This window comes from Anabas testudineus, chromosome 3 (assembly GCF_900324465.2).
Source record: "Anabas testudineus chromosome 3, fAnaTes1.2, whole genome shotgun sequence".
NCBI classification, from domain to species: Eukaryota; Metazoa; Chordata; class Actinopteri; order Anabantiformes; family Anabantidae; genus Anabas; species Anabas testudineus.
Genome location: NC_046612.1, coordinates 11,043,388 through 11,061,849, shown reverse-complemented (window position 1 = coordinate 11,061,849; position 18,462 = coordinate 11,043,388). Strand labels below are relative to the sequence as shown.

The 18,462-nt window shown below is 38.4% G+C and overlaps 1 protein-coding gene across 1 annotated transcript in view; it reads left to right on the top strand.

The window, feature by feature from the left end:
• The window catches only part of gpc5a (glypican 5a), a 101,587-nt gene that overhangs the window by 44,331 nt on the left and 38,794 nt on the right, over positions 1–18,462 (top strand). Inside the window, exons 7-8 of the mRNA XM_026378782.1 lie at positions 4,004–4,124; positions 17,662–17,824. Coding sequence (XP_026234567.1) covers positions 4,004–4,124; positions 17,662–17,824 — 284 coding nt within the window. The remainder of the gene's footprint in view (positions 1–4,003; positions 4,125–17,661; positions 17,825–18,462) is intronic.

Below are 18,462 nucleotides of genomic sequence, written 5' to 3'. Positions count from 1 at the left end.
AAGTATGTTTATTGGTTTGTAGCTGTGCTTGGATGTGACTCCACTGTGAGTTTGTACGCTGAAGAAAGGTGATTGCCTGAAACATCTATACAATACTGTTTATAAATAACTTATTCCGGTGGAGTCCTGCCTACGTTTATTATTGATCTTTGTCTTTTAGGATTCAGTACCTGACTTTACACACAGTGTTTAGTGTGTTGATTTATTACCATTAACTCATGATTGAAAGACAGATGGTGCGATTCCCCATAATTACCGGGCACGCTCAGTTGCAACTCATGATGGATACCCCAAATGCAGCAGAAGCAAAGTAACAGATCAAAAACAGTGTGGACATTCAGTGACCTACTAATTAAATGATGAGATGAACATTCAGAAATCCTCAATAAACTGCTTCCTGTAATCACAGCAAGGAGACTGAAACGCACGGCCTTACTTTGTAAGTGTCGCTTTTAGATTGTGGAAAAATGGCATTTAAAACTGGACATTTTGAATTCTGCCAAGTAGTAAATTTAAACTACTACTTGTCTCTGAGAGATTAAGAAAACACATGCAACTAAGCAGAAAATGAACAAAACACCTTAACTGTATCAACAAAATGTGTCAGCATAAAAAAAACGTAGTAAAAAATAGAAGAAAAAAACCAAGGGCACCCATTGAAGATCACATATCACTGGTGACATGGCTGTCTTCACTTTCTTTCAAGAAAACACATCAAATGATAATGTGAAAACAGCGTGGAAGTGTGGAACGGGTGTGTTGTAGAAATGGACCTTTAGGCAGTTATCAAAAGATTAAGTAAATAAAGCAAAAACACGGCTAAAAGAGAGTGAAAAGTAATTAACTTTATATTCACTGCTATATTCAAGCAACAACAATATCACAATATACCATGCTGTGTTTCTTTTAGTTTAAAAATACTGATTCAGATATATTTTACCAGAGCAGTAACTTAATGCATGTCAGACTCCTACAAACATTTTCTAACTTCTGTGCAACAGCTTCCTGCACTTCTGGCTTTGGTTTGTTCTCTATATTTTGGCTGTGCGTACGTGTTGTCAAATTAGAAAAGGATGCCTTCTACATTTATTTGGATGTGTGTTTTTTTTTTTAAGGTGCAGCGAGTCGTGTGAGTTCACGCTAAACTCTCAAACTTTTCTTCGTTCTCACAATCCTAACCAATGATGCACGTTAGACTCTAGGAGGCATTTTAGAAAGCATCCAATTTTTCACGCTAACCTTAATGTTTTATACATGACCACAGTAATACAGTACACTGCATTAAGGATAACTGGAGAAGAGTCATGCTTCTCCTGTGCCACGATCAGAGTAAATTACTTTGACGTACCAATCCTACTCTGCCCTGAAGCCAAGGAATGAGGCAAAGAAGGCCTCGGATTTCTTTGTTCCAGACGTGAAGGTTTTGCACCTGCAGACAAATACATTTGAATGAAATAGGCAAAGAATCCAAGAATAAGATGATTGAAATTTTCAATCTAGGGCTGAATAGTAGTGTGAGTAGCGATGAGATGCAAACCAAGCATCTCTTTGGGGAGAAGGATATGGATTATAGGATTCCTGATGCCGGTCCACAGAGACACAGGCAATCACTCAGCTGTTTGATATCCTGTTGTAGGTTGGTGCTACTGTGTGCCTTTTACTCACCCTGAAGAATATATGATGACTATGATCAATGCTTTTTATCTACGACGCCTTTTAGAGAACAGACCCATATTTTCTTGGTGTTGCAAATGCCCAAGAGTCAATGTGTTGCACTGGCAGCCCTGCAGCATGTTACAAGAGATTGTATGTGTTTCAGGTTATAGATCCCAGTGGCATAATGAAATATATTGCTTTCTGAACGCAAGAGGGGCTGCTTATACTGTGTGTGTGTGTGTGTGTGTGTGTGTCGTGTACATGGATTCAGTGAAAGATGTTCAAAGATATTTTACATGTACTTCATGCACGACCAAGATTTTTACAATGTAAATGACTTTTTCATAACATTTTTTAATGCAGATGTGTGACTGTACATACACATTTTCATTGGGTGGAGTTGTGCATAGATGCCGCTGATGTACTCTCTTCAGTCTGCTATTAATCACACAGGTCAGGAAGTATGGAAAAAAGACTTTGGTAAAGGTCAGGAAGAGCTGCATTTTATGCTATTTGTTACATAGGTGTAAGCAATCTGTGGTATTATCAACCGCTACAAGTGCAAGTAGACTTGGTAATCCTCCCTTACTATTGATTTTTGTACTGCCCAGGTATACCCTGGGCAGTTTATAATATCACCAGACCTATCGTCATTCCAGTTCTCACACATACAGTCTCATTTTCAGCAGGTGTGTCCAGAGATTAAACAGAGCTGGAGGCAGTTGGATTGTAGCTCCGGTATTCATGATTCAGATGAAGCTTAGTCCCAGTACATCAGCCTCCAGCCATGGGTGGCTACTGCACTGACTTACATTTCGGTCAATCTGTATGCACTCAAGAAGTCATGTTATTCAGAGAAATCATGGTAGAAAACTACTGCAATATTCTGGTTACAACATGCAGCTGGTCATCCCACAGGGATACTGTTGAGTATATTTACTTAAGTACTCAAACGGGAATGTGCAGCATTGTGCAGACTGACATCAATGAAAAACAGAGCTCTATCATACAGATGATCATACAAACAGTTCATACATATCCATGTAATCTAGTTCATGATAAACAGCATTTTAAAGATAGTTTTTTAAATCTGATACTTGCCATGAGATACAACCTGCTCAAAGAAACATGGAAATTTTTAAACAAAACCGTGAAAAGGACAATAATCTGCTAAATAATTAATTAATCTTCTTTTATTTAGAGCAATTAAAATCGCTTATTTATCAAGGCTGGTGCTTATTAGTCAACTTTAATTGCACCGACTTAATTTCATTTACATTTGAATGTCACATTTAAATTTAAGAGCACTTCCGCCCATTTCAATTACACTGAATGTTGCAAATGTTTGAGCATCTGTATCTGTTCTCTTACTAACTTACTGACGCGCTGCTATTGTAGACAGATTTTAAATGTTCTCTTTTATATTTCATTTGCCAGAAGAAAGAAAGCAGCTACAGCGGAGATAGAGAGGACAGAGGCCACACAAAGAGAAGAAAGAGCCTAATAAGGAAAATAGTGGTGATAACGGACTAACTGCTGATGAAAAGTATAAAAAGGACAGAGTGACAGCTGTGTTTTTCCAAAACCAATCGCACTCACAGCTCAGATTTGCAGGAAATTAACATCAAAATTACATCGCAAGGACCCAGACATCCTGTCTGAATATGAATTCGGCCAGATAAATTAGGCGCCTGTGCTTCCTGCTTTATTCATTCATACATGTTTTTCTTTCTGACCTTGTGTGGCTTAAAGAACACACCTAATACGTGTTAGCTGCTACAGCACGCCTTCCAGTCATTTTATTATTTTTGTATGTTTTATTTTTTATTATTTTCGTATGTGATTGTCACCTTTGTGGTCTGCTTCATCTATACTTCGTTGAAACGTCTTCTAACACACACAGATACACACACAACATACATAAATAGCTCCGCTGATCTTGCAGCAATGAATGACTTTACCTTGATCTCCTGGTTTGATTAAATGATATGTTGGTGATTGAGATTTAAATGAATTGAGATGCCATGGTCGGAGTCCTTAAAGCTGACAGACTGTACTGAAACTAAAGAGTGAGGAGCCCTTAAGGTGAACTGATGCTTGTTACCAAGCGATAACAACAATGAGCTGCTTTAGAATGAGGATAAATATCACACATTCAGATGTGGCACAGTTCAAGCCTGAATGCTTCAGTAGAGAATATCGTACAGACGGTTGGGCTAAAAAGTTTTAGTTTTTAAAAAGTTTGAGCTAAAGACAAAATTGATGCAGCAGCAGAGACACATGACACATGACACATGACTGACGAATGTATGGTGGTACTGACACACTGTACGCTTTTCTTTTACAGCTACACCCTCCGTGTGGTGGGCAATGGGATTAAAGCTCAGAGTACCAACCCAGAAGTCAAAGTGAAGGAAGCCGACCCTGTCATAAATCAGATCATTGACAAGCTGAAACATATCAATCAGGTGAGACTCGTCGACAGCTCACATCTCTATCTATATACTTTTCTCAGCTTTCACTGTCTTTGTGCAACATTATTTACCTCTTGTTAGCATTTGGCTTGTTACTTAAGGTGCACAGGTGCAGCTACCTTGGAAAGAAAGCACTGTTTACAAAGCTGAAGCCCTCTATCCTGGATAATTCATTTATATTTCCTTTCTTATTACCAGTAAGTATCCACTAATAGAAAACTAGCCTCAAATGCAAAATCATCTCCAGGCAATGAAAAATCAATCATTACACACTTATAAATCCATTTGATCTGGTTTGTGTATCGTCATATTTACAAAACTCTTTTTCTGCTCTTTGTCAAAATCAATGTAGCTTTTCTATTACCCAGTCTGCTTTTATGCACGCTTGTGCTGCTGTGGCTCCTTTCAGTGCTGTTTATCTCTCAAGATGATGAGATTAGGGTAGTTTACGGGAGCACTTTCTCTTCTGTAGCTTCAATAACAGCTGCTGCTGCTGCTGCCTGTGGGTTGTTGCACTGCAGCAGCAGCAGCAGCAGCATCAGCATCAGCATCAGCAGCCTCACGTCTGTTGCTTTGGTTTCCCAAGTGGCACGCTGAAAGCCAGGTCATCTCTCTTGACCTCTTGCTGGCAACCCTTCCCCGACTAATTCACACCATCTGTGGGGTGTCAGACGACATAAATCTATATCATAACCGTTTGAGTGCTCCTGATCTGCCTTCTTGACATTCACTGCATATCTGTCTTTTTGGTGTCTGTTGTTGCCGTCTGCATCTTAAATGTGCTTCTTTGTATGTCCTTGTGGTTCTGTGTTTTTGTGACTTGAAATCAGTTGCAGTGCTGCAGCATGGGATTTACTGTAACTACTATGAAACAGATCACGATTCTCGGCTCAGATCAGGTTATGAGATCATTTCTAATCTGCTGAGCCCACACTTCAATGAGTGCAAGACTTTTTCACCCTATAGGTTTTACACAGTCACCTCCTTTTAGCCTCATTGTCTGGTTAACAAAACCTCTAATCACTGTCACTAGCTTACAACCTGTTCCTCTTGTCCACGCATTCTCTGTTGTTGGTTACCACCAATTTAATAAACCAATCAACGCTCATTGATTCAGTCATTAGTCAGTTGTAGAATCAAGTATGTTTGCATTAATTGAGGATTTTGACATTTAAGTATTATCATCATCTTTAAGACATTAAAAATATAATGGATACCTGAAAATGTCAAACGTTGATACGTTTATACACTTTGCAGGAATTAGTTTGTTAAACTTGCAGTTGCTTTTTGTGGTCACTAGAGGGAAACACTACGTTGACATCATCTTATTAAGCTAATATGGTGAACATGTTAGAAACCATTTCACCAATTCAAACATCCAGCAGGTCCAGTGCAACATTAGGATTTATTTGGAGTTGTGTGTTTGTGTGTGTTCACCTGAAAAATGTGAGTGCAACACACACCCATGTTGCTCTGGTTTTGAGCTCTGAATCTGGAGGGTAATATTTGGCTCTTCAGCTGCTAAGTGCTTCACCATATTCACCGACTTGTTTCTGACTTTGTCTGCTGTTTGGTGCAGAGCAGGTAGTGTACACTTTCAGTGCCGTTTTGCTGATACAGCTGCCTGCTGTGCTTGGGAATAGGGTTGATAAAAGCAGTGAGTGAGTCAAAATGGGCAGATTGCATTTGTAAAGGAGAAACTGTGAAGAAAATGACATTAAAACGCTCCACATTGGAACTATTTGTTGTGATTACGCTCTGTGGGTTTTTCACCATGAGCGAGCACCTTCTCAGTGCTGATACGTGTAGGCGATGGATCCATAGTTAATGTGAAAATATTGATTATAGATACTTTAAATGTACAAACACTACTGATGTTGAAAACCCTCTTATCTCTCCCAGTTCGACTGACATGTAGTATTTTAAGATGATGATGCTTTTTTATCTTTTTGTGTTTTTTTTTCCTTATTCAAGTGCGCTTTATATCTTTAAATCATTTTCTTACATTTGCTTTTGTTTGTTGTTCAAATCACTGTGAAAACTTGTTCCTGGCGTCACAAGCGATGATCAATAGAGACACATGGGCACAACCTTTACTATGTAGCTTATTATCATTTTACCCACCCGTTTGGTAAAAACTAACTGAGCTATGTCTGAATTCTGCCTAAGAATTAGCAAGAAACTTGATTTCCAGATTCAGAACTTGTACAAAAATCAGTCAGCTATGAATTCATTGTAATGTAAATGTGTTCATAGCATTTTTTCAGCCACGGAAGCGTGAAATGAAAAGATAACGTAACAAGTTTCAAACAAAACCTATTTAAAACGTTTTTCTTTTCTACCTGTCATGCAGCTTGTGTTGTGTCATCATCCCACCTCCCACCTTCTTCTTTATAAAAATACTTTATCACTGGTATTGTGTGGATTGAAGACAAATGTTACTGACTTTTTACCTGGTGCCAACTAGTAGTTCAAAGTTGCCATCCGCTGTTCTACCTGTGGTGCTTGTATTCAACAGACACAACTTCTTACTTTGAAAAGTGACAAAAATATCAACATATAACAAGTTGCATGTGTTGATCTTTTTTTTCCTCTGTAATGCAGGTACAATGCACAATGGCTCTTACCAAAACCACAGGCATATTCTCTACCTTTGTCTAAGACAGGTTGACCTTTGACTGCCCAAATCCAACCAGTTCAGCTCTGAGTGCTGCCACCAAATTTGAAAGCAATTCCTCAAGGTGAAAAGACTACCCAAAAAACATAATGCCTCAGGCCATAGCAAAACATTAAATAGCGATTTTGCACCTCATGGTGCCACCTAGACTTGACTTGACCAGGTTTTGTTTTCCACTGGAAATATAGCACTCCTTAAGTGTACATGGTCGTCATAGTGATGCCAATGAAACTGCTGTGAAACGCACACAGGAACAATGGACGACATCAAATGAATGCTGTTCTTTTTTCTCCGTATATGGCTGTTTAAGAAATACTGCAGATGTTGAGACGACTGAAGCTGCAGTACTAATACTTCTCTCTGACATATCGATAGTCTGCAGTGTTTTCATGTCAGCTTCTGGTATCAAACACAGATAATGCCAAAATATACCATGTGCTATTCACCACTTTTGTCAGTACAGTTGTAACACTATCTATCACTATCTACTGTAGCCATGAAACACAAATTATCACATGATTATTAACAGCATGTTGAGTATTCGAGACACCTGTGTTACTTCACAGATTGCAACCAGCATTTTTGTTGCTGAACCTCCTTATTTCAACCGTTTCTTCAGCAAAGGTCTTACAAGTATATCAACTACAGTTAGAAATACAAAAACCCCTCAGCCAAATAACAATGAACTAAAAGTAGTGCTAATTAGTCCCTCAGGAAATAAATGGTATCCAGCAGACACAACTTCTGCTACTTTAGCTGATGATGTTGAAAATGTAAGTTTAAATGTAATACAAAAAAAAAAATAAAAATCTTTTAGCAACTGCCCACATGTGAGGCGTGAAAATATGACCAATTATCATGGACATCTCTAAAACCTCTAAAAGTTAAAAAAAAATTATTTGATATCTGAAATATAAACTGACCATTGTCATGTAATTTAAGCTTGAAATAAGTCATATCCTGTATAATTTTTTAATAATATTGAATTTATATTTTAAAAAAACAGACACTTTGTGATGCATCTTTACCGTCTTCAGTGATGTGATGCTGACACAGACCACTCCAGCTTCGAGATCTGTCTGCCATTCTTTTCCATTTACTTTGCTTGTTGAGTCTGAATGTGGCCAATTTAAAATCTTGCCCAGAAGTGATGTGGGGTTGAAGTGTGATGGGTAGTGTTCAAGAAGTCGTTTTTGTGAAAAAGACAGCCCTCAAACGTTAGATTTTGCTGTTAAATCTCCTTGTATTGAAATTCAACATTTACCCTTCTGCACAAGTGCTGTTTGCCAAATCCTCACGGTCTGTGCCAGCACTGCCTCCAGCACATGCATACGAAACAAAAATAAAGGTGCCGTGCCTGTGTGGTGGTGGGGGGGGGGGGGGGGGGGACAGTGAAGCTTTTTTGTATGTAGTCATGATCGCAACATCCATCTTGTGTTTAGTGAGCTGTTTCCTTTTTTGTAAACTATTCTAAGGTTTTGTTTTAGTTTAACGGGAATTCAGGAGGCAAAGAAGACTAATTAATTGTAGCTACATCTCGAATGTGCTCCAGCCAAATTAAACTCCATCACTGGGTCATACTGATTCTCAAAGGAAAGTGCTTTGTTTTGCGACTTGTAAGCTTTGTGGCAGTTACATAATGTCCTGATTTGCAAAGTGTTTTTTTTTCTCTGTGTATGTTTTCTCACAATTGCTCCATTCACAATTTGTTTTAATGTCACTGAGCTTTGCAAATAACATTTTAAAACTGTTTATGTAAGATAAGATAAACTTTATCAATTCCCAAAGGAAATCCAGGATGACAGCATTTTAACATGGTCATACAAAGAAATGAAAAGTCTTTCTTAGTAGCCAAAGCAGAATTTGTGTGACTTATATAAAGATTGCTCTTCACTCACCATGCTAAAAAAAAGAAAGAAAAGAAAATAGTCATTAAAAAAGGCCCAGAAACGCTCCAAAGATTGTTAACCTGTGGAGCTCCCTTTAAGGAGCAGATTGTGCTGGATGGTTAAACAGAAAGAACGTAACTACAACACAGGAGATGATGATTTTTGTAGGATGATCATGAGCTTTTTCTGACGCTGTTTTATTTGCCTAAGCATTTTAGAAAAGTCATTAACTGTGTTGTTAGAAGCAAACAACAGGCAACCTGGTTTTTGTTGCAAGGGCTTAGTATGAGGCTGTCTTACACAGAGAGACCCTGCTGTCACAAGTATCATACTCATACTGCTGAGCCCAGGCTTTTTGAAGCAGGAAATGTGTTCAGGGGAACTAATTACTCAACATGGCATCTAAAATGGTTCCCGTAGAGCCTGAAGGATGCACTGAATTGTACGTCGAAGTCAGAAAATTTATAGAAATCTTTTGTGTTTGTTATGCTAGAAATCAATATAGGGGACGCCTTGCATGTGAGGCTATGTCTAAGGATTACAGACCTTTACATTCTGTATGTGATATGATTTGTTTAACGCCGTGGGCTCACAGTCCTTGAATCTAGTTTGCATTGCATCATTGGAACTTGATTTGCAGATAGTTCTGCGTGGCATCTCATTTGCCTGTGAATTGCGGCCCGTGTATATGACCTGAATTGTTGTTCAAAATCAATTTTGAACAACACCTATCGTGCCATATTTTATTCCTTAAGGCGTTGATCACACGTGCTGTGAACCTCGTGGCGTGTTTAGATGCCAGGGAGTCTCAGGAGGTAGTAATCATGTTATTCACTGTTGATGTGACTGTTGGGGTTAAACTGGGGCTTGAGGAGGATATTTGGGTCACGTTCAGAATATTGTACTTTAAACTACAGCCAGTTTTAATTGATAATTCTTTGAAATCTAATGTTTTTGCATGTGTGTGTGGTAGATCACAAGAGATGGTTGCGAGGGGAGGAAGAATAGAGGATCTGTGTTAGTCTGTGTGTTAATATGTGGAGGGTTAATCACAACTCAGATTATGACCAGCAAATCATCAATGACATATACCAGTGCATACACTTATTACATTGTATGCATGAGTGACTATGTGCACATCTGGGGGTATTTGCCATATAGCAAATTACTGTAGTACTTGTACACCTTATTAATATGATGAAACCTGTCCTAAAGTACATGTGCATGTGTGTATGAATGCCAAGTTGTCTGCTTGAATAGCTGGAGAGAATAAGGGAAGTGTATACTGAAATATGGATGAAGGCAAAAGGTGAAATTCTATTACCTTTAAAGATCCCAGTGTTGGGCATTTTTATGAGGATAAGAATGATGTGTCCATGCAAATGTTGATTTTCATGTTTTTCATCTACATGCAGAAATGTTCTTTACCATTTCCATTTATTTGCCCCTGACCTTGACTAACTGGAGAGCAGAAACGGCTCCCAGTTTCTCTAAGACCAAATGGAAATGTATCATTACTATTCCACAGCCAAGACTGCAGGAAAACACAAAACAGCAATGTAGCTATTGACAAATTCATCAGGCATCTGAGCATACAAACTCTCGATTTCATCATCTTGCTCATCAGCAGCTCTTTCCTATGAATTATTTGTTGGCTCCTCGCCTCTCTCCCTGTCCTCTCCTCTTGATGTGGTAAAACCCATCAAGAATCTATAAGTAGGTCCTGTCCCTGTGTCTCTCAATCAAAATCAGGGGCAAGACGCTCTCCCCAGTCTGCAGGCTAAATTTTTTACCAGTCACTGATTTGATGGTTGACCAGCAGTTTTACTTGTGAATTATTTATGCACTCACTCCTCTTAGTCCAAAGGATTAACACTGAGAATATATTAAGACTCTATTTGTCGTGCGTAGCACATCATAAAAATTAACTGTTATGGAAGCAGACGGTCGTGGTTGTAACCATCACCCTGTTCTCTAGATGTAAAGAGGTATTTAACATCCCACAGCCAATGTGTTTGACTTGCAAATGCAGTTTGTTTGATTAATTCATGTTGGTATCTAGCAAGCAATCTGTAAAGTCAGATGTGTCAGGCTTGCGCAACTGAGTCTTAATTGGAGGCAAACCCCAAAACCTGCAGCATAATAATTTGTTTTCCAACCCACACTCACTGTGTCACTCACTATAGCCATGAGGTAAGCACAGTAGATAAAAACATTCAGCAACAAATCCAGCTAAGCTGCGTATCTGTAGATAACAACTTTATCTTAAATGATTGCATGTGCTTATCCATGATTAAAATCCATTTGGAGCAACTGCAGCGTAATCCTCTTTGTGCGATTGGTCAAGTTACAAGTCAAGTTTTCACAATATTACACTGTAAAACTGTTTACCAATCATATTGGAATATGTACTTACATTTACATTTTACATTCAGGCGCTTTTTTTTTAAGTGCAGAGAAAGATTTGGAAGAGTTCTGTTTTCAGGAACTTTTTGAAAGTTGAGAGTGAGGCAGCTGAGCGTGCAGAGCTGGGTAGTTTGTTCCACCATCGTGGAACCACAGAGCTGAAAAGTTTTGTCTGGGATCTTTTGAGGTGAGGTGAGGGGACCACAAGACGTTGTTCGCTTGCAGAGCGCAGTGAGCAAGAGGGATTGTAGACGAGGATTAGGGAGTGTGCAGCTACAAGAAGCCAGTGCAGAAATGCAGTGGTGCAAGGAATGGTGCAACGTGTCCTTTTTGGCTGATCAAAAATGAGACGTGCGGTTGCATTTTGGATCAACTGGAGGGGTTCGATGGTGCATGCTGGTAACCCCGTCAGTAAGATATTGCAATAGTCAAGCTGAGAGCCAAAGCCTGCACTATGAGTTGTGTTGTATAGTCCTAAAGGTACGGTCTGATCTTACCTTGATGTTAAAAAGGGCAAATCCGCATGCCCTCGAGATAGAGGAGCAGATTTTTAACATATCAGTTAAAATACTAATTTAAACATGGCTATCTAGTTTTCCAGACAGATTTTTTGGTTATTTGCACCACATATAATTTGTTAATTGAGAAATACTAAATATATCAGTAATGTTAAGTCTTCACTCTTATGTTTTTCCTTTATTGTACTTATTAAAACGTCTGTAAGGAAAACATGTCTCTTAGAAGTGACCTTTGCAAGCTACTAAGCTACTTTTGGCCTAATTACATAATTGCTTGCTGGATCATGTTCAGTGGCAACGTTTGTTTTGTAGCACTTAAGGGCTGCATTTGTTAAATGTTAGATGGTGGGTGTACAAAGCACAGGACTGTAACATCAGAGACTGTGGTTCACATCCGTAGTCCCATCTGGTGTTAAACTGTAAATAAACTCATTGATCGTGAAGCCACTGTTCTGTATTAAACCCGATCTTTTCTTAACCTTCACCAGGTTCTGTGAGTGCTGAAATTATAAAAACTTTTAACAGGCTGTAGTCACTCAAAGTAGATATTCGCTGCAGGAACAGATATTTTTGTTGAAATACAATGCTGTCCTTGAGCATTTTAGTCAAAGGATATTATAAACACATGTACAACACCCCAATCACATAAACTGACATTTTCTTCTTACATTCAAAGTGATGTGGTTTTAATTACATTTCACTGAAAACATATTTGCTGTTTTATACAAATATTTTTAAGAGGCACAGTTGGATTAAATTATAATTGAAGTTAGATAATTAAATAAAACACTGTCATTATTTTACATTTTGTATGTGTGTCACATGACATGCCACTGTAGGAGGTGCTATTTCAGAAAACTTATGGGTCCTATTAGAGTAGAGACAAACGGTTGTATTTCTGCTTCCCTACCCTGTTTGACTGTCAGCCCCAAGCCCATCGGTTCTCGACAGTGATGACTAAGTCTTTAAAAAACAGCTCTTGATTATATAGTTTCTTTTAAAAAAGTAGTTGCAGAACACTGTAGTTTTGTTACTTAGAGAGTTAGATAGATGCATGCAGACAACATTGACAGCCCGCTGCATATAAAGCTACATACAAAGTTTAGATAGCTGTAGCTACTGTGTGAGAAGTTTATAGGCTAGGAAGGTCACCTCATTGTTTGTTTGGAAGTTTTCATTGGATATGAAAAATATGGAATATCACCACCAAATTGAAGTTGTGATGAGTCACAGGATCGAGTCCAATTTGAATCATAATCTTATTCTAAATTCTTACTCCAAAATTCACATGCTATTCAAATTCCTACCTTGGCCTCTCTCTCGCTGACCTGCTGCCTCTTTGCTGCTGCTGCACTTGCTCTATCTTAACACTGTGTCAGTGCTGCTGCTGCAGGAAGGGAGATGGAAAATGACAGCGTGTGTCTTGGCCAACTCACACGCTGACACTTTTCTCCTCTGATTGGCAAACAGGATCATTGTAAGAGCTCTCCTCCGCCCTCTATTTACAGATCATATAAGCGTTCAAAGAGAATGCTAATGAGCTTAAAAATCCACACACAGCTTGATTCATCTCTTGGATCTTTTGAAGAGTGATTCATTTTGCCACATGACATCCTACGCCTCTTTAGGAAACATATCATATATATCATTTGCTCTGGACATTTTAATTGACAAAAAATGTATGCCGTTAGTTGTCACTATCTGTTACTATGAAATCTCTGCAGCTTTTGGAACGAGACCTGCTTTTTCCCCGTGGTGGAAAATGTAGACTGAACGGTTGTGTAGGCAGGATAAATATAGCCATAATGCCCTAACATTTACAAGATACAGAGTAATATGGCCATCACCTTGTTCCATTACAGTAAGCACAGCTAAAATACATCTCTTAATGGTTTGAGGTCGCAAATTGGATTTGACAGCGGAGCAAAAATTTCAAGCCTAGGATGGCAGCACAATGGGATTTTATGCCTGTTTTCTGTGTCGTCGTGTTGTTTAAATGCTGACAGTACTAGAGTTTAACAGCTTTAATTACTCTATATAAAACTCAAACAAATACACAATGTAGTGTATAGTTTGCAGACAAATATCAGGTTCTGCTGTGTTTAAAAAATAAAGTTGTTGCACTATGGCTGTCTCGAATGTAAAAAAGGAAAAAAAAAAAAAACCTCCGAAAATTCACAATAAAGGGAGAGTGATACACATTGTAGACAGAGTTTTACTGTGTGTGTGTGGGTACTATTCATTATTCTGACTACCTGTGGGAAGAAACTGTCTCTGAAACGGGTGGTGTGTGATTTAATGCCCTGGTAGTGTTTTCCAGATGGCAGGAGTGAGAATAGTGTGTGGGTTGGATGACTGGTGTCCTTGATGATGCTTTGGGCTTTCCTTATGCAGCGGGTAATGAAGATATCACAGAGCTGTAGTAGGTCTGTACCAGTACATTTTTTATGTTGGTTTTACAGTCGTGCATAGTCTAAACTGCCAAACCGTATAATGTGATACAGCCTGTCACAATATACTCTCTACAGTGCCGAGATGAAAGTCAAGCCATGCCTCGGTTCCCATGCCGAATTCTTTGAGATCCTTCACAAACTACATCCGTTGTTGTGTTTTGAGAATTCAGCTGGTATTATAAAGTGTCACATGTGTAAAGCAGTGAGTTTGGAAAGTATGTCAGGTGGACAGGGGAGCTTTGGAGATGAGGATTGGAGGTTTCCAAAGAAGGATAAATATCTAGTGCATACAAATAACAAATATGTCCCAACCAACCAGACATCATTCAAAACGATCAATGGGTGAATTCAAGACAGTTAAACTCAGTGCAGGGCATGTAGCTCTGTAATATGTGATTCAACTTCCTTTGCAAATGAGGTGTATTAGCCATTCTGACCGCCACGCTACAACTTTCCAGGACTTCGATTGCAACCAATCCTTGGTGGACTTTGAGGTCCGCATGGGGTCAGTGTCTTGTTGAAAAGTCCAAACTCCAGTTTCCTCACAGACGCCATGATGTTTTCTCCTACTATTTCTTGAAAATGAATCTTGGCATTAGTAGTACAGTATTATTCTTTTTTATAGGTATTATAAATTATGTTAGTTGGTAGTAGGGAAGGGTTGATTGTGTTGTGCTGCAGTGAATCTGCATTAACTGAATTATTTGTTTGTTATTGTTTTGATTAGTGGTGTAATACGCCTTGTGTATGAGGTAATGACAAGAACCTAAATATCTTTTATTGTCCCTGCTACGGTTTGGACCTTGGGACTGCGCTTTGTGCTTACTGTCTGTAACAGTGAGAATTATTTATTTTGCTAAAATTATTTGTTGTTCATTCACTTTCCTAATTTCCACAACACACCAGTCGGTTCCTATCGCACCTCCCGTAGCCAATGCTTGTTTATCTTCATTTGATGGCAAACAGCAGAGACACAGCAGTTTTCTCCCAAGTGGATTTCCTGCCATTGATCAAACAGTAACCCCAGAGAACAGCTGATGAATTGTTAACTCGGTGCATGGCGGTTGCCAGTGTTGGTTGCCATTATGGCATTTGCCTGTGCATTTTCTATACACTTTACTTTTTACTACGTTGAGAGAATCGCCACTGGGATCACTGAGATTTTCTGTAAGTTACTATGTAAAGTAAGTAAAGAGATAAAATAGATCTGTAAAGAGGAGAGAATCAGATATAAAGTACTCTAATAATAGGCTGTGTTAAATAAAGGCCAGGTTCTCTTTTCAGTCTAGATTTATAATTGCAGTCTACTAAAATAGTACTTGTAATATAATAATATAATCTTGTGCTTTTTCTTGCCACATTGACGCCTATACATCAAATAAAAAAAAAAAAAAGATCATGTGTTTGACCATGAGCTTCTTTGCTGTGTAAGACTTTGCAAAAACAACATTGTCATTATCTCGTGTAGTGTTCGTTCTTAATTGGTGCAGCAATTAAAAAAAATAAAAAGGAAAATGTGGAAGAGGTTCTCTGTGTTCAGAGGTGTCACATTGAACAGTCGTGCACTTTATTCGTGTGTGGGCAGTTTTGTTTGTGAAAAGTAATTGGTATTATTGGATCGTCACTAACTCTCCACATTCTGCAATTACAGCCAGAGGCCTCCCTAAGGGTGCAGACTCAGAGCTGTTTCTCATCTGGAGATGCACAGAACGAATAAGAGCACCTGTCTCACAGCCAGTGTTGGACAAAACTCCTTGTCAGTCAGAGACATGAGGATAATAACACAGTTAGGCTATTCAGGCTTGTTTCATTGTGCATTTCTGAAAGAGCAGTACAGCTGTTCAGTACAATCAAACAGAGAGTAGTTATTCCTCTGGGCCAGAAGAGTAGAGGAAGTAAGTATCCCGCTGATTGACGGATTTGGTCAAACATGACGAATGTTTCCTCATCTTTGGAACAGATTAGTTTGCTGTGAAACCTCATCTAACAAATCTTGATTAATGAATGACTGTAGTTTAATGTAAATCACGTTACACGCAAGTAATGGCACAAACCAAAAACACATACATAGTTTCTTCATAATGTGTTACTGCAGATTTTCCAGGCTCATGGACACAAAAATACATGTGATCATGCCTGTTAATAATTATAAGGATCTATCTATAATCTATGATTCACAGCTAGCTTAGTAAATGTGTGATGTTTACATAAATTGAGACCTCTAAACAATTGGAGAGGATGTCTTGTTTTCCCAGTACCCCCTTTTTCCAGTATATGAAAAACATATTAATATTTATCCAACATTGTTAAAGGCTGCTGATACACATTTTTTGTTATTTAATAAAGCTGTTTTTTCGACTGTATGTACTGCTGTATATGTATGAAAGACATTTCACAGTACACTTTCCTCTCACTCTCACAAACACACGTAGGCTCATTTATACATACATGTTATTTTTTCACCTCTTTACCGGCTATAAGTGAATCTTAAAGCTTGGGTTTCATACTGTCCTCCATATATGCAGGCTAATTATTGCAAGATGTGGTTTCCTTTGTAAACGGAGTTTCAGAGTTGACAGGCTTTGAACTGCACATATGATGCCCTCGAGCAGTGCTCTACCTCCTGGACTGAAGCACAAAGTTCAGATTCAGTCAAACCCCCTAGACCATGCTAATCTGAGGCGCCTCAGAAACTCATTATTCCACATAATGTATTAAAGATTTGGTCAGATTTCTGAAAATATTGGAAAGAAAATCACACCAATTACACACATGGATGGGGCAGATAGATTGCCCAAACTCTCAGTATTCTTAATCTACTAACCTGTTACCACTGAGGAGCAGAAACACCAGTCAGGCTAATTTCTGGTGCAGATATGTCCCAACTCAGCCACTGCGGCAGTCCTGACACTTCTGCTCCCCTGCACTGAACCACAACAGTAACTAATTAGCATAGACACTACATTTCTGATTAACACAAAGCATTCTCTCTTGTATCCAATGATGCACCATGAATTTAAATGAGCCAATTAGCGTATGCATTTCCCCTGGTATTGAGTTCACAAAGTCTTTGATTGAGATTCTGCTGCACAGCAATACAGAACAAAGTTTAAGTACCCTGCAGGCCACTGTGTCCAAGCGGGATGATCATCATGTAACTTATATTTTAAATGATTTATTAATTTAAATGTAGCTTGTGTAGTAGCTGATGGTGATCAGGATGAGTGTTCATGATCATACTAAACAACAAGAACATCTCAAGTTTTTTATAATCAAACAAAAATGATTATAGTAGTTATAGTTTTTCACAAGGAGCACTGTGTGGCTGATTAGCAGCGCATTCAGCAGCCGTTTTGCATTTCTGTACCATTCTTGCCATGAGAGGATCTTTCGTCACTGCATCCTGCTCTGAACATTGACTGAAACTATATTTATGTTTATGTTTATATATATATATATATATATATATATATATATATATATATATATATATATATATATATATATATATATATATATATATATATATATAACATAAATTGAATAGGTACTAAAATGTGTGTGTGTTTTATTTTTCCCCACAACCAGCTGTTGCAGGGAAAGACCATTCCTAAACTGGGCTCACTGGACCAGATAGAAACAGGAAGTGGAGATGCAGAGGGACATTACAGCGGCGACTGCGATGATGAAGATGGTTGTGGTGGATCAGGGGGTGGTGAGGTTAAGAGGAAAGTCTCCAGAGTCTCCAAATGTAAGTCTCATCCTTTTTTAATTTTATTGATCCAGTAACAAATTGATATTGTTCCAACATTGTTACCCAGCAGACATTGCCCATGTAAGAGAATTTAATATTAAGGCTCTCTGCAATCAATCTATAAACATGACTGAAGCCATTAGCCCAGGCAATGACCAGGTCATTCTCATTTATTGTAAGTATTGTAATTCTTACATGGGGATTTTACTGAGAGTAATTTGAAGCCTCTGTTATTTTTTTCTTTGTCCTTTTTTTTATATTTTGAATGGGCTATTTTAATACAAAGACACCTCGCTAAAATGCTCTGGTGCCAACGTGTAAGGTTTTAATGGGTTAAACAAATTTGCATGCAACATGAGCTGAGTGCTAGAGAGCTGGTTTATAGACTTTACACTCTAAAGGCAATCTTCTAGATAATACGCTGTGCAAAATTGACAAGATCTGACAATCAAATGTGTATGGCGGCAAAGTGCTTTGGCATGGATAACAAGTTCACGTTTTTCCATCTGCTGTGTAGCGATATCATGTTGTTGGAGATGTTAATACACAGTGTTACACCACTGCACCCAAAACGAAATGGCACATTTAGTCACACTTATGCTTTCATGATGTCACTTTTCTTGTCAGCATCTGAT